General features: G+C 38.9%; 1 protein-coding gene across 1 annotated transcript; it reads left to right on the top strand.

Moving 5' to 3' along the window:
- The first annotated feature begins 10,413 nt into the window (after nucleotides 1–10,413).
- Nucleotides 10,414–14,183, top strand: atp5f1b (ATP synthase F1 subunit beta). The gene is made up of 10 exons (XM_081357830.1): nucleotides 10,414–10,598; nucleotides 11,220–11,393; nucleotides 11,497–11,671; nucleotides 11,826–11,947; nucleotides 12,552–12,736; nucleotides 12,833–12,991; nucleotides 13,084–13,206; nucleotides 13,288–13,500; nucleotides 13,592–13,793; nucleotides 13,937–14,183. Exons 1-10 carry the CDS (start codon nucleotides 10,493–10,495, stop codon nucleotides 14,032–14,034), a joined length of 1,557 nt encoding a protein of 518 aa, XP_081213956.1. The 5' UTR covers nucleotides 10,414–10,492; the 3' UTR covers nucleotides 14,035–14,183.
- The last annotated feature ends 3,485 nt before the right edge of the window (nucleotides 14,184–17,668 follow it).

The raw sequence follows: 17,668 nt of genomic DNA, 5'->3' as shown, positions 1-17,668 counted from the left end.
AAAGAGGAGAGGAGTGTACTATCTTTAAACCTTTCCTCAAGGCTTTCTTGCACTGAAAAGAGTGTTCATCATTTCTCAGTCTGCCATGTGGAGGAGATGAAGACAGAATGTGTGTCCTTGGATATGAGTGTCAATCACGAGTACCTCGAGTTGTAACGTTGTTTCCAAGTGAATTTATATTCTACAAACCGTGTGTGAGCAGATATGATGCATCATGTAATTTGTAATGTTTCAGCCAGACCTGAAAGCGTTGAAGATTAATATGGAGGAGGAGGACAACAGGTTTCATCTTTAGAGCACTCATGAGGAACTCGAGAGCGCCCCGTGCGGTGATGAGCGGAATGACTCGGTTGTGAAGTGCTCAGCCTAGTCGCTCCATCACAAACCTCCAAGAGCCAAACGATGCGCTCCTCCAGCGGCTGAAGTTGAAGAGCGAAATAACATTACCTGAAACTCCTGAAGATTCGTTAAAATACAGGACAACACCGGGCAACTCTTCGAAATCTCATCTTCTGGTGAGTTTAAAGTCAGACGAACTTATTTTTACCTGAAGAGCTGGGAATCGTTCTGGCTCATTATGCAAGATACACGAGAGTAATGCCGCCCGCAGTTAAATTATTGACTTTAAATATGTTTTATATAGATTGAATATCTTAAAACGTTGTTTTAGATTAAATGTATATAAAGTAGTAGGTCACTGCCAGTCCAGAACGTCTAAAGCAACTGACAGATATATATAGATAGATAGATAGATAGATAGATAGATAGATAGATAGATAGATAGATAGATAGATAGATAGATAGATAGATAGATAGATAGATAGATAGATAGATAGATATGGATAATCAGATTCAAAATTTAAATAAAATTAATCTATCATAAAATCTATCAGTTCAATGCATAAATGTAAAAGATTGTTTACTTTATGAAATTGTAATTGTGGAATATGTGTATATATGATGTTCATGATTAAATTCCTTATTCAGACATAACATCCGATTAAAACATTTACATAACCGTTACGCCTTGTCATGCAAACAATAACATGTCTTGCAAGTAATAAAGTTATGGAAGTGTAATTTCCTCACAGCCAAAGCTTTCACATCATCAGACTCATATGGTCTTGACGGCACTAATTGAATTGGCTCGGCCCAGAGCTGGTGCTGACATAACCCACAAACAGGCAGGCGGATGTTTGAGGACCAGCACATTGCTATAATACTCATTATTGCTCTCCTCCTTGTTTTCTCTCTCTCATTTCTCCTGTTTTATGCAGTGGCTGAGAAGGTCAAAAATATTGGAGGATGATTTTCTCTAACGAAGATGCCCGCACTGGACTTAAGAAGTCAGCTGAGAGGAGGGCGCTCCGCTCTCCAGGGTTGCCTTCCCCGGCTCTTTGCTGCGCTTGCGGCCTCTGCATCATGTTGGCGGGCATTAACATCACCTTGGTGGGTGCTCTTGCCTTTACTAAACTCCTCCCCTTAAACAACCCTCCCATCATCATCGGACCCATCCTCCTCTTGGTGGCCTTTTCATTTTTTGGAGCGTGTTGCATCTGCAGTCGCCGACCCATCGGACAGACTTCTCGGCTGTCTTCCGGACGGGACCACTGGCCATTGATGAGGATGGGCGGAGCCGTGTTCGAGATGGAGACCAGTGAGCCCACTCTTCAGGACACCACAGCCATTCAGCTCAGTCCAACAAACTCCCCAAGCTCCTCCCACCGCTGCAGCCCCACCCACCTTCCCGGAGCTCCACTCCACCCTTCAATAACCAAGGGAAATGATGTGATAACTCATAGTTTGGACCATGCTGTGTGCTAAATCAAACCCTTCAACCCTCAGAACTGCCTGTCAAATATCCACAGTCACACCAAGGTCTTTAAATAAGATGTGAGCAGACATGTAATAGACCACGAACGAATTCAACTTGCCATCAGCTCACAGGGTCAGTCCGACCTTTGGCATAAGACTGGTGGTGAAATAAGAAAAGCACATCATCATTTCATCATCTCAGGCTCAGAATAGTATGAAAAGGAAGAATATTGGATTAATGCAGGATCAGTTTGAAAGTGTTTTATCCAGCGCTCCTGTCCTTTCTGGCAAATCAGATCTGGCAAATTGACTGAGCTGAAGTTAGAAATAGAAAATCTTGAACAATTTTGGCTGGTGAAGGATGAATTTTGCTCATGCAGAAAAAGATCAACCTTACTCTGAAAGATTGCAGTGGCAATTATTATTATTACGGTTTTAAGATTTAACTTATAGAAGTCAATCTTCAGACGTGACACCTTTTCATTTGCAATGTGTATCAGAAGTTGTTGAGTCTGTTCAAGAATGGTATTATCTGTGGTCTGATTGGGTTGTTTAACCGTACACATTATTATTATTATATTTGTATATCTGTAAATGCACTAGAGATGCACAGATATTACATTTTTGGCAGATACCTAGGCTATAAGTTGCTTAAATTATAAATGTTACGGTGATGTTATATAAAATGTACATACTGTTTAGTCTTAATAATTTAAAAATAAAACAGTTACTAATATCAATCATTTTAAATGCCACAAATACACATTTCTATCATGAAACTCTAGACGCCGTAGGCTTATAGGTCCTCAACCTGCTTGCAATCACATTATTCTCTATAGGGCACAGCTGATTGGTTGCTGCTTTATCAGCAGCCAATGAGCTCGCTGCTATAGGTCAGAATTTGTTGTAGCAATGCAGAACGCTTTCAGAAACCCTCCACCTTCCCCAGCTCCACCTATATAGATCTGCTACGGGTAATGTACATTATTTTGTACAGCAGCAGCATGTCTATAAAGCAGCGTGTCGTGTATGTATTAGCCTAGTAAGTCTCTTGCTCTGCAGCAGCAGCGTTGCAGATCTACTCTATCTATTCCTATTCCAAGACCAAATATATCAACAATTTCATTCCCATAACCAAAACACTCAGAGTTGTCATGACAGAAGTGAATTTAAGCATCACAGCATTGTAAATTAAAAAATGGACATTGCTTTTGAGATTCACTAAAGATGACATTTAACAGAGTTATTCAATTATTAATATTTTTAAAGATTAAGTGAGCATTAAGTTATTGTTTTACTGTGTCTGTATGATGACACGTTCATCACCATATTCTCTGTTCTTCTTGTCTGTTAGTTGACTTCAGTAATTGTGGAAAATGAGTCTCATTCGTGACATCAATAGCAAAATTTGATTTGACTATCTGATTGAATAATCTGTGATGAGGGAAATGACAAGCACATTCAGATATAAAAATTAGCGCAAATATTTACAGTGTTAAATGAGGAAAAAATACGACAACTTCCTGTCAACACTTTCTAAACAGCATAATGTGTCCTGCTTTTCAACAATCTGTTCCTCCTGATAACCACGACAGACAAAAACCTCACACTGGTCCAAGAGCTATACAAATCACAACAACACTGTAAAAATCTGCCTCAGATACACAAGTGATTGATCAAAGCCAATCTGAACAAGTTGGATTTATATCACACAGATTACAGAAATCTCTTATCGTACAGGGCAAACATGTACAGGCAGTTCTAGCAACAGCTCAGGCGTGTTTGTTCAGTTGCACTGCTGTACCATCTGTGCACACAACACAATTACTGCTCCCGCTGAGACACCTCAGCATTTGCTACACATCCACATCAGGGTACACACAATGTAACTGGCTTCTCTGTATGTGTGCCTTTGGTCATGTACTCTTCTCCACAATGGTAATGCCCCAAATTCAGACATAAAATAAACCCTTTTAAATTAAATAATAACAGAACATTAACCTAACAGATCACACCCTATATTAAATTTGAGTAAACAAAAACATAATATAACACTTAATTTTAACATTTACTCTCCTTTAACAGCCGAAAGCAAAGAAACTGCTGTAACTCATTCAATTTGAGTTCTGTAAAAATTAATAACTGAGTTCACCTTTTTTCTATTAAGTATAATAAACTTTGAAATATTTGAGTAAACTGAACTTGTTTCATTTAGTAAATTTGACTGTTAGGTTTTACAGTGTATAGATATAAATTAGTTAGTGTATTACTGTATTTTCATGTGAAGATTATTACCGTATTGTCATTTACAGTATTAGTAGGCTACTGGTGAGTTTAGTATAATTTATTTCAAACAAAATTAATTTTATACCTGTATAAAAAAATCCAATATGGAAGCATGTTTCCGCCACAAAATTAAAAAGGTCATTTTTATCTCACAATTCTGACTTTTTTCTCCCAATTGAATTGTGAAATATAAACTCGCAATGACAGCTATCAGAATTATCTCGAGATTATAAAATAGTTTTTTTCAGGATTCTTTGATCAGTAGTTCAATAGAACAACATTTATTTGAAATAGAAATCTTTTGTAACATTATAAATGTCTTTAATGTCACTTGAATCAATTTATTGCATCCTTGATGTATAAAAGTATTAATTTCTTTCTCTCTTTTTTTTTTTAAAGCTCGGTTCGAGTCCCGTGTCCGCTGAGGCGGCGCATATAGACTTAAATTATGGGGCTCACAGATGGAGCTGTTAGAGGAGTCTGAGGTGACTCCATTCTCTCGCTCTCTCTACACTCTCAGAAAATAAAGTACATAATTGTACCTTTAGGGGTACAATGGCTTGTCACTGGGGCTGTACCCTCAAGGGTACAATATTGTACCTTAAACTTTAAAAGAAACGGTACATACAGTATATGTACCTTTTAATGGTACATTAAAAGGTACCATTAAAACTTTGCTTTCTTCTTTTCAGCAGCTCAATGCATTTTGTTCATAACTTAAAGTTTCTTCAAGCTGTTCACAACCTCATGTTGCTTTTCATCCTTGGTGTCTGCAACTACAAAAATCAAGACACAAGTTAAAAACAGAATTAATTACATAATATGAGCAGATCTGTTGTTTTTGTTCAGACCAGTTTTTTTTATAAACCAAGCTAGAAAAAGAACAGAAAGTAATCATTTAAAATAATTTAAACAAATATGTATGTGCATATTCATTCACAAGCAAGATTAATTCAGACTCCAAACACAGTTTCGCTAAGTAGATTGACAACCTTAGATGCTTCTTCAGAGGCCACACTCTGGCTTGTGCTGTAGTTGTGACACCAAAGCAGTTGTGCACTTCAAATGGAAGAGACTTCAGGGAACAAAAGATATGAATCAGTGGAAGAATGATTCGTACACTTCGTAAAAGATTCATTCAACACAGATTCATTTTTGAACCACTAATATAGCACAGCTCCTATCAGTGATGCTGGCCTTAACAGACACCACTAAATCCAGACACAGATGAGAAATAGATAAATGAATGAAGACGATAATGGTAATAGAAAAGCATATAGTACATGTAACAGAGTTCATGCTGCTCTAATTGACTTATGCCTGATATCAAGTGTTGTTTACATTTAAATGAGCCTCAACATTCTATGTCAGTACTGAAGCTTGAGTTGATATTTGAAATCAACTGTCCCTGACGCCTGATCACATACAAGCTCTTCACAACTCTACAATTTGACAAGTTTTATCAATTTGTCCAATTTGGAAAGTGTTCCTCCAGTCATCACCATGGAGCAGCGTCGCCCAAGAAGAACCAGGGCTCTTCCCTCACGCCTGAGAGGATTCTTGGTGGAGGGCATCTCTTCTATTCAAGACCGGTGTGAGCTTTCACAGCTGGCAACTGTAATCAAGTTGGATCACACTTACAGCTGCATCTCTGAGAAAGCTCAACGACCCAACGGTTTGGAAGAGCGCTACCTGAAGAACGCTGCTCTCCTTCCCAACATTCTTCCAGCAGCCTCAGTCTCTTCAGTGAACGTGTATCCGGCCCCTCTGTGTCAGCAGTAAGAGACTGTCTCCACCCACGGCTGCAGCGTTCAGGGCTACCGGGACGTTTACCGCTCTGTGGCGGAGCCCATGATAAAGACACGTTGTGGTCGGCACCGGTCCTACAGCCTTACACTGGGACTGAAGACCAAGCTGTGGGAGACACTCAACTGCCCTTCACTGGTGGAGACAGAGCAGCCTGACGGACGCGTACTGATTACCGAGAGCTTCTCTGCAACCAACAGAAGCTTCGCACCTCACATCCACGTGGACATCAGTGAAGAGCCCCTGCCAGAGGAACCCAGAAGAAAGAAACCCAGACACTGAGGCATTAGTGTCACGTAGAGCCCGGAGTACCACACAGCGGGACCTACGTATGTAAATACTGTATATAGTTATAGAGTAAGCTTATAATTTGTAGAGTAAGTTTATAATTATAGAGTATAAGGTTTATTTTGTAGAGTAAGTGTTTTGCACATTGCGGTGTGGTTGTTTGGATGTTTTTGGTGATTGTCAATGCATTGAATTGCAGTTCCTAGGTTGTTCTGAGTGGTTTCTAGTGCTTGCTATGTGGTTTTCAGTATGTTTTGGGTGGTTCCCGTGTGTTGGCTTGTTTGCCAAGGTTTTCTGCGAGGCTGTTAACCTGTTTTATGCGGTTGCTGGACTCTTCTGAGTGGTTTTTCATGCATCAATGTGGTTGTTAGGATGTTTTGAGTGGTTTGTTGAAATGCATTTGCTATTAAGCAGTTGGGTTAGGGTAGGTTATGGTCCCTCACATGGTTTGCAGCTTGACGTCCTGTGAGGGCTTGTGTGCATCAGTGATGCTGAGAGCTACGCCACTGGTACTTCACAACTACTGGTAGGGTCACCCATACTGGACAGGTCTCAGCTGAGATGCCAGACGAAGACAAACAGCAATCTGGACAGCAGCAGAGTGGCCTGATGTATCTGGCAAGAGGATCACTGGCTTGTGAGCAGAGCACTTAACATTTTCAGCTGGCTAAAAACGCTTTGGTGGACACACGGCCTAAAAGTAGTGCAACTTCGGAGAGGCTAGCAATAGCAAGCTAACGTTAGCTTTGAAAGCATAAGATCCCACCCTCCCTTCAGAGCGTCTCCAAAACCACACCTCCTCCTAAACACATGACAGCACAGCAGAGTCGGCAAGGCGTCACGAGAGACGGTGTTAAAATACCTTGTGTCTCAAAGCACATAACATTACAATAATTAAAGTAAACAACTTAGAGCTCTGACTTGTACCACCTGACTGCTACAGATTCATTTCGCCATTGATAGTGTTGCCATAGAAAAGCGTAATTCCTAGTCCGGGGACGTGAACAGCTCTGTGTAGAACGTCACTGGTTGTCATCTCTAAACCACGGTAATTACGACATGGCGTGAAAGCAGCAAAAGCTTGTTGTTTTGGTTCAGGAGGACTCCTGTTCGATTACGGTGCTCTGTGACTGTCTGTCCCTGCATAGCCTACGGAACAAGTGTGAAAAGCCCTAAGACATACAGGTTTGGATGGACATGTGGGTGAGTTGATGATGACAGAATGTCAATTTTTGACTGCCTTCAGTGTCTGTGACCTTGATTTCCTGAAGACCAGTTTAAAGAGTGGACAGTGCACCCAACACTGTCCATATTGAGTCAAAGTGCTCTTATGTTGTTTTGGACCTCTTTGACTTGTAATGTGTGGAAAAAAACAGCTGAGACACTCTTCCAAAAATCTTTTTGGAGTTCTACATAAGAAAGAAAGTCATACAGGTTGAGAATGACATGAGGGTGGGTAAATAAGGATGGAGTTTTATTTTTTGACTAAACTATCACTTCGACGTCTGTGCTAGACTCACAATCTGGATTCAGCACTCAGATTTAAACATTATATCAACCTACAGCTTTTCAGGGTTGTGATTTTCCAGCAATGAATAGAATGTTCAATGAATTGGTTATCAAAGAATTTACAAGAGGAAAACTTATTTTATTCTTCAGTGAGGAAACCAATGTAGAGCAGAGTGTAGAGCACCACTTACCTGTCATTACTGATGTAAACGGATGCTACACTAGAAGGACACAGAAAGACACTTAAGACATAAGACATGACTAGACTGTATATGAATATAGGCTTTATGCACTTTTATATTTATATGTGTAGTAGAGTACACAAATACAAACAAAATTATTTTAATAGGCCTAAGTATATCATTTGCATGTTTAATTAAAAACATTATTAAATTACTTGCATTCACTTCATTTATTTGCAGATGTAAGTTATAATCGTAAGTTATAATTTACAATATGCTGTCATACTGTGAATATGGTTTTGGAAGCATTATTATTCATGGTCGATGTTATTATCGGAGGTATACATGTGGTTGCTGGATGGGTTAATTAAAAAGCTCACAGAGACTCACAAATATACATTTCTATTCTATTTATTTTCCGAAATTAGTTGTGGTTACATAACTACACAGTTCAGCAGTTTAACTCACCTGATGACTCGAGCTTGAGTCCTGAAGCGATTTACAGCCAGAGATAAAATGATTGGATTTGGATCAACAACAGTAGCCTGCAAAGGTTCTAGTGTCTCATTTGGGAGAGCTTAGGCTTCAAAATAAACAAGACTAAAAGCTAATACATTTTTACTCCTCTTCTAAAAACATCGTTAGTGTTATAATAATCTTGCAATAATATTATTTTTTCGTAAACAGTAGGCTATGTTTAAATTAATTTAAAAACGTTTAATTATCGTCTTGATTAATATTTTCCGCCTTGACATCGTCATCGTTGAAATCAAGCCTTCAAGTAAATTCGTCAGTAATTTAGTACACAAAAGTACGATTTCCGAACAAAAAAATGTGCTTGGTTCTTTTTTCTGATTCATTTTTTAACCATAGGATTGTGTTCTGTAAAGAGTTTTAAAGCAACACCAAAGCACTTTTCCTCTTCGGTCCCCCTACAGGTTGGAAGCGGAATTGTCCATTACCGCTGTCGTAAATAATTTAGCCTATCGTCGCACGCACACTATTTGTTTATCCCATAGACAGTAAAAGAAATATCCAGCACCGGCTTTGGAAATAACGATGTCCACAGACAAGGTATAGTATGTTGCATGATTTTATGAAAGTATGATGTATTGCGACATCAGAAACGGCTATTTTATATAGAGGCTCCACCTATCGGCTATAGTAGGCTAACGCTATAGTAACGCTTGCCGTAAAGCAAGTCAAATTTGTAGTTTCTTATGTCTCATTAGAACTACAGATCCTCCACCTGATCTGGCAAACTTGCATAGTGCGGTTATAGCTGATAGAGGGTCGCAAAGCGAATGCAGAAGTGCCGTTCACCCTGTTACGAGTTGAACCACTGAAACGATTATGGAAACATTATTTTAAGGTACAAAATAATCTTTGGTGTTGCTTTAAAGCATGAACCATAACCAACATTAACATTTTTTATTTGAAGCCAAAAAAAGTATGTGCAATTCGAACAAAAAAGACAAAATGTACAAAACTGTGTGGAACACACTGGAAAAAAAAAAAAAAAAGACTCTGCACTGCTTTTATGATGGAAACTACATTCCCATGAAGCATTGCGAGTGACAATCTAATTAAAACTACTTTGAAGATGCTGATTGCAAAATATGCATCTGTACAAATATTTAAGTTTGAAGAAGTGAATTGATGACTTCAATAAAAACATGATACAACCTCGTACGTAGCTCACAGCAGGTCTGTGATTTTTTTTCGTTAAAATCAGTTCTCGTTTTGTTAAAATATTAGGTTTTGGACATTAAACTTAGGTAAAATTCTAAATGTTAAAATTTTTGTAATACTTTTTTGTAACCCTGTTTTCCCCTTAAAAAGGGTTAACTACCCTGCATGCATTGCAAATTAGATTTTTTTTTTAATCTAATCGAACCAAAAAATATTTTATGAAAAGTTTAATATTACCATAGTTTTATTTTGTTGTCAGAACAAATCATAATGGGCTTATTGGCAATTCACATACTAATAAGAGACAGCTCTGTCACTCATACACAATTCTGACAAAATTTCTAAAACTGTTCAGTCGATAAACGTTTACACAACAACGACATCTAGAGGTCACAAGCTAGCTAACATAGGCTAGGAATCGTCACTGACATTGGGTGTATATGTATGTTAAAAAAACCCTGATATTTCGATTTACGATTATATCTAATCTGTTCAAAAGCATTCATGTTTATTGTGCTCTAAAACAGACGTGGGTGGAGCACGCACAGACTTACTACCTGTGGATATTACGTCTTAAACAAACGCATTCTAGATCATAATAATAATACCAAGGCGGTCTGTTATTGATCCATGATTTTGTGTAAATGCACTCTTATATATTTATAGGCCACTACGGTATTACATTTGGCCAAAATCGTCCAAATCATTGCTCAATGGTTCCCCACTGCACATACAGAATAATGCTATTTCAGTTCATTGTAACGATGCCCAGTCTGTCCTTCAGCACTGACGCATGCGTAGACGCTCAGTTCCCGAGTCGCCATGTCTGAAACGCATGCGCAGTGTGAGGCGCAAGCGGCACCATATATAAACTCGCGAGCCTCTGCCCCATTCCACCTTCAGCCATTTTAACGATGTTGGGAGCTGTGGGACGCTGCTGCACCGGGGTTTTGCAAGCTCTTAAGCCCGGGGTGACCCCCCTGAAGGCCCTCAACGGAGCTCCAGCAGCACTGTTTTCTCGTAAGTAGAAATAATTGTTTTTTAGACTGATTGTTTTTAACTCCGCTCTTCTGACAGCAAACGTCACCGCCAGCGCGAGACTGCTAAATGGCAGCATGCGGACAGCAAGTGCAGGCCGCAAAGTTTTTACTGGAATATTTTCAATGATTGCTCTCGCCTGATGCTCTGCGTGTATGTTGATTTGTGGTAGATATATGCTGCCATAATGGAATACTTCATTTAATGATAACAACTAATTCTGGTTGGTAGGAAAAAGGGAATGACCTTTATGTGTCATGGAGAGGAGGCTCGCGCTGCTAGCTGTGTTCGCAGCTCGCGAGGTCATGGCTCAGATAAACGTGGAATAAGATCACGAGTTGATGCAACCTCGTTTATGAACCTTCACAAGTTTTAAGTGCATATTGCAGGCGGTTCCCAGCAGATTTAACTGCTTTATCTATAGAACATCGTCTTGTTTAGGTGCATTCATTTGCCTTTTTTGATTTCTCCGGTCAATAAACAAACTACATCGACACGACTTTCAGAATAGCTTGTATTTTTTTGTAATTTGGTTTAAATTACAAATAGGTAACTTATGTCAGTTGCATGTGATCCTCAGCTGTTACTCTTCCTCCCCTTCAGGCAGGGATTATGCCGCTCCTGCCGCCGCTGCTGCTGCCGCCAGCGGGCGTATCGTTGCGGTCATCGGTGCCGTAGTGGACGTCCAGTTTGACGAGGGTCTGCCCCCCATTCTCAATGCCCTGGAAGTTGCTGGCCGTGACAGCAGGCTAGTCCTGGAGGTCGCTCAGCATCTGGGTAACATGTCTAAAGCTTGACTGGAACTGATCGTTTAATGCAAAAATATGTAAAGTCATGATGAATTTGTACATGCAAATAATAGTTTTTTTCTGTTCTTTAGGGGAGAGCACCGTTCGTACCATTGCTATGGATGGTACTGAGGGACTGGTGCGTGGTCAGAAGGTTCTTGACACTGGTGCCCCCATCAGAATCCCTGTGGGACCTGAGACGCTTGGCAGGATCATGAATGTCATCGGTGAGCCCATTGACGAAAGAGGACCAATTTCCACAAAACAGTGAGTATTTATGAAACGCACTTAGCAACCTTGTTTTTGCTAGCTAATTTTATGGCTGTTATGCCGCTTGTAAAGTATATAATTGTCCATTTATCGATGCAGATATATTTGTAGCAATGTCTTTTAAAGTTAAATATTGTGATCTGTTCTTCAGGACTGCCCCCATCCATGCTGAGGCACCAGAATTCACAGACATGAGTGTCGAACAGGAGATTCTGGTCACAGGAATCAAGGTTGTAGACCTGCTGGCCCCCTATGCCAAGGGTGGCAAGATTGGTATGTGAATATACACTACCATACAAAAGGTTGGGGTCTGCAAGTTGTTGTTGTGGGTTTTTTTTTTTTTTTTTTTTTTTTTTTTTAGAGACTTATTCCACAAGGATGCATTAAATTGATCAAAAGTGAGTAATGTAACTTTACAAAATATTTCTTTGTCAAATAGTCATGAGAAAAGCTAATACGACACCGTTTTAACAGGAAAATCTACACAGACTTTAAACACGAAACCTGTGAGAACGCTGATGGCGTGCACATGCGTATTACGAGTTGAGTCTATTGGTATGCGCGTTTGAATATGTGCACAGGTTTGTAATTCCCTACAAACCTTATGTGACATTGAAGACTGGAGTAATGATGCTGAAAATTCAACTTTATCACAGGAATAAATAAGATTAAGACATTAAGTTAAGTTGTAGTAAAATTTCACAATGTTACAATTCAACTTTATTTAAAATGCATGTTTGTTTGTATTTTTCCCCCAAACATGTTGATGAAGATCTTACTGACCCCAAACTTTTGAACGGTTTATTATTAAAATTCAAATTGAAGCAGAACATGTTTGTTTTGATTTTGGGCTAAAGGCACCTTCTCATTTCTTCAGGTCTTTTTGGTGGAGCTGGTGTGGGAAAGACTGTATTGATCATGGAGCTGATCAACAATGTGGCCAAGGCTCATGGTGGTTACTCCGTGTTTGCTGGCGTGGGAGAGCGAACCCGTGAGGGAAACGATCTCTACCATGAGATGATTGAGTCTGGTGTCATCAACCTGAAGGACACCACCTCAAAGGTAACTTGTAGATCTAAATATCCTCTGATACAGTAGTTAAATTTGGTCCATCTTGAGAACTGCGGTAAGTTATGAGGTCCTCTTGGTTCCCGCTAGGTGGCGCTGGTGTACGGACAGATGAACGAGCCCCCAGGTGCCCGTGCCCGTGTGGCTCTGACTGGATTGACCGTTGCAGAGTATTTCCGTGACCAGGAGGGGCAGGATGTGCTGCTCTTCATCGACAACATTTTCCGCTTCACCCAGGCTGGATCAGAGGTCAGTGTTGGGATTGTTTAGAAGTCTAAACTTGAATTCTGTTAGTCTGAAATTAGCGTTTTATAGATTGGGTTTTACTTCTGTTCTCATAGGTGTCTGCCCTGCTGGGTCGTATCCCCTCTGCTGTGGGTTATCAGCCAACTCTGGCCACTGACATGGGTACCATGCAGGAAAGAATCACCACAACCAAGAAGGGTTCAATCACATCTGTGCAGGTATGCCTCCTTTTGTTTGCACAGCACACACTCCCGCTTCCTGGATCTCTTCATGTTCTTCAACGTCATTGTTTCTCATAGGCCATCTATGTGCCTGCTGATGACTTGACTGATCCTGCTCCTGCCACCACATTCGCTCACTTGGATGCCACCACTGTGTTGTCCCGTGCCATTGCTGAGCTGGGCATCTACCCCGCTGTGGATCCACTGGACTCCACCTCCCGTATCATGGACCCCAACATTGTGGGATCTGAGCATTATGATGTAGCCCGTGGTGTCCAGAAGATCCTCCAGGTGAGCGCCAACGAGTAAAGGCTTCATCGGAGCACTTCACTCCATTTTTGAATTCCAATCCATGACCTTGTTCCTGCTCTTCTCTGTGTAGGACTACAAGTCCCTGCAGGATATCATTGCTATTCTGGGTATGGATGAGTTGTCTGAGGAGGATAAGCTCACAGTGGCTCGTGCACGTAAGATCCAGAGGTTCCTGTCCCAGCCCTTCCAAGTCGCTGAGGTCTTCACTGGACATGCTGGCAAGCTGGTGCCCCTGAAAGACACCATCAAGGGCTTCAAGGCCATTCTCAATGGTAAGTCAAGTCCTTCCATTTGTCTTGGCTGTTTTTATTAGTCTCTTTTGGGAATATATAATATATATATATATATATATATATATATATATATATGTATGTGTTTTTATTCAGTGTTGCTCATAGTGTTTGTTTTCCCCTAGGTGAGTATGATCCTTTGCCCGAGCAGGCCTTCTACATGGTGGGCCCCATCGAGGAGGTCGTCCTGAAGGCAGAGAAACTGGCTGAGGAGCATTCGTAAATGAGTCTGTTTAAATGTGTCAGGGCAGGTTGAATGAAAGAGGGAAGCACTTGGTTTGTAACGTCACATTCAAAAACAAATTGTATCTTTATCGCTGGTCATTTCTGAAGTTATATTTAATGATGGAAATAAAACTGTCTTACCGTGAACTGTTTCTTTGTCTATTTTTGTTTAATTTTAAGAAGTTGGCTGTTGTCCTATGAACCTACATCATATGATGCATGAATTTCTAAGGCCTCTAAATCAACTTTGTTAAAAAAAAAGTGCCTTCTGCTGTCTAGTACATTTTGTATCTGCTATGAAGACTGAAACATGTCAATATTTTACATGTTCATCTCTTTTATTTATTGTCCAGAGCTTTGACATTGGGAAACAGAATGACAGCTGGTATTTATATGCATATTATGTAAATGGCTTATAGCTTATGTAAATCAATGAGTTTCTATTTCGTTTTACACTGGACATCTAAATGACAATGTGACTGTCAATATAAATGACAATGAACTTCATATTCTCACAATTGTTTAATTTTAAGGAGTAGCTGCTGAATTAAAACAATGGAATAGACTTATGGAATAAACAGTTATTTACAGTAAAAAAAAAAAAATATAGATTTCATTGTCCCATCTTTACGAGAATGGCGTTCTAAGGACAATTTATCTCTGATTGATTCTGGGACAAATGGGATACCATGAAATAATCGAGAGAATAGTTGGTACGTAAAAGTTCAGAACGCTGATGGACTATCTTGTCTCACCTTTTCACACAACAGTATATTTTTGGTCTTTGACAACTGATAATGTATCAGCATATGCATTTAGTGTTAAATCTCGTGCATAAAATATATAATCCAAATGGAGATGTTTAGAAAACCAAACACCACAATTTCAGCAAGTCTGTAGATTGAGCAACCCCTTCATATATTTATTTTAAACAGCAAGGCCTTTGAAATTGACTGGATATTCTGCTAAAGTCACATTCTCCCTATTTGCAAAAGTTTTGGTGCTACAGTCTAAATTTGGATCTGCTGTCCCAGCAGCCAAATTAACAACTGGCCACATGGTGGAGCCATTGCGCTACAAACGGGAATGTGGCTGTAGCTGCTGTCAAAATCAAATACTCAAATAATATATCAAATATCAGCAGTGTGGTCCATATGAGAATGACTTCGGTCAAAACGATATGCATGTATTAACTAAAATCTGTACTAACTGAAACATCTTCAGGTTTTAGTCTCTGCAATTATTGGCTATAATCTGGAACTTTTACTTAAATACTGTACTCAATGCAACTGTTACAACACCAGCACTTTTAGCAGTAGACAGTCAGAGGTGCAGGTGTGAATTGTGCATCTCACCCTGGGGAGTAACAGGTACGAGCTGAGCCGGCATGTTCAATCCACATCGCAGTTCACCATCTGGCATCTCAGAGAAATTCGCTTTCATAACCTTTATAGAGATTAAACACATTGGAAGGTGTTCACAATACGCAATACGTACAACAAGGACAATGCAGAAATGTGAAAATAATATGCTTCCTATGTGAAATTATTACACAATCACGCTAATCTTGAAGAATCCTGGTTCATGCACAAGAACGTTACACCAGAATGAATACACTCCCTCTTAAAATATAAAACGATAAAAATAGATAGGCTAAATAAACTATATAGGCTACCCATGAAATCTAACTGTAGGCCTACCATTAAGAAATGTGCTTTTTTGCAGGAAGCTAGTCATTAATTGATCATTAAAACTATTTTTAAAATAAAGTTTAGAAGAATTTAAGGCCGTTTATTTTTTAATCTTCTTATAATCTAATTTTTTAATACCTGGTCACAATATTCAAATGTCTGGGGTCAGCAGGACATTAATAGGCTTATGTTTATTCAGCAAGGACAAATTAAATTGATTAAAAGTGACAGTTAAGACTTTTTTCCATTGTTACAAAAAAATATATATATTTAAAATAAATGCTTTTCTTTTGAAGTTTCTATTCATTAAAGAATCCGGAAAAAAAAAATGTTACACGGTTTCCAATATATATATTTTATACACACACACACACACACACACACACACACACACACACACACACATATATACATAGCCTATATATATATATATATATAAGAAGGACAACTGTTTCCAACATTAATAACAATAGAAGCATTTCTTGAGCACCAAATCAGAATATTAGAATGAATTGACTTTTTCAGCTTCACCATCAAATGAATAAATTACGTTTTAAAACATATTATTTTAAACTGTAATAATATTTCACAATATTAGCCTACTGTTTTAATTGTATTTTTGATCAAACAAATGCAGCTTTGTTGAGGATAAGAGCTTTCAAAACATTTCCAAAATCTTACCAAAACCAAACTTTTGAATGGTAGCCTAGTGTAATTTCTTGCCTTTATTACCAAGTTCTTAAAAAAAGTGTAAAGCGCATTTCATGTTCTCCAGATGGACTGTGGACACTCTTGATGAACATGATTTTCCCAGCTCCTCCTCTCAGGCATGCTGCCGCAGAACAGGCTCCGCTCGTGTCCAGATGGGCCAAGGAGCGTTCAGAAGCCAGTCACAGCCTGTGACGAAAACATACTTCTTGCCACGGATTCAAACTTTCTGAAGCTCTTGGTACTATCTAACAAAATTGAAAATAATAATAATAATCATCATTTTACTCACATTAGGTACACTGTAAAATAAAATCTGTCGTTTTTGCAGAATATTCTTGTCAGTAAAAAAATGTAAACATATTTACATATAACAACCTGTAAATTTTACCGTTTAAAACTATTTACACACACAAAGCCGGTAAATCAAACAGCACTTTTCTGCTGAATTAGCAAGGCCATGTTGCAGCTTAAATCGTATACTTTTAACATAAAATGAATACTCATTTTCATGGACTTTTAGTTTTCTATTCCTCAATTACCTGTTTCCTGTGTTACCTTTGCTCTAGTTTCCCGCCAGTATCTGTTATCATGGAGATTAATTTAACGAGCACAGCTGTCTTCATTTAGTTCATTATGTATTAAAGTCCCTTAGTTTGTTTCAGTCCTTGTCCAGCATTGAATGTTCTGTTTGGAAGCTATACCTGACTTTTGTTTAATAAATATCTAGGCTACTTTATTTTGTGTTATTTGAAGCGTAACAGAATACTGGAACCAGAAAAGAAGACAATAGAGATGGGCAAATTAAGCCTCATGAAGCACTGAGGCTTTCCCTGAATGTTTCGGGACAAGATTCAAAGCATCGTCGAAAACAGCGCTGTCTTGTGACAGGTCAAATTTATAGCAGCCATGTTTATGAGCAACTGAGTGCGCAGCGCCGTTGTTTTATCCATTAAGCACAAATAAAAGCCTGGCAACGTCAAATGTTCAGTTTTCTGATAATATGATTCACAGATTAAAGTGTGGCAATAAAATAAAGGTAACAATTATATTAATACTAATTATAAAAATTCCAACAGGGTTGCTTGATGCAAGTAGGCTACAGTAGGCCTAAATGTTGGTCTAATTATTTTATGGTTTCTATGCTGTTTATGTGTCAGAATATATGATCATGTAACATAGACTATATGTTTATTTATATTTAAAAAAATGTTAGTAAGTGTAATTAAACTT

Source organism: Scardinius erythrophthalmus (genome assembly GCF_964197995.2).
Source record: "Scardinius erythrophthalmus genome assembly, chromosome: 25".
NCBI lineage: Eukaryota > Metazoa > Chordata > Actinopteri > Cypriniformes > Leuciscidae > Scardinius > Scardinius erythrophthalmus.
The sequence above is the reverse complement of the archived record's forward strand: the minus strand, read 5'-3'. Positions and strand labels throughout refer to the sequence as shown.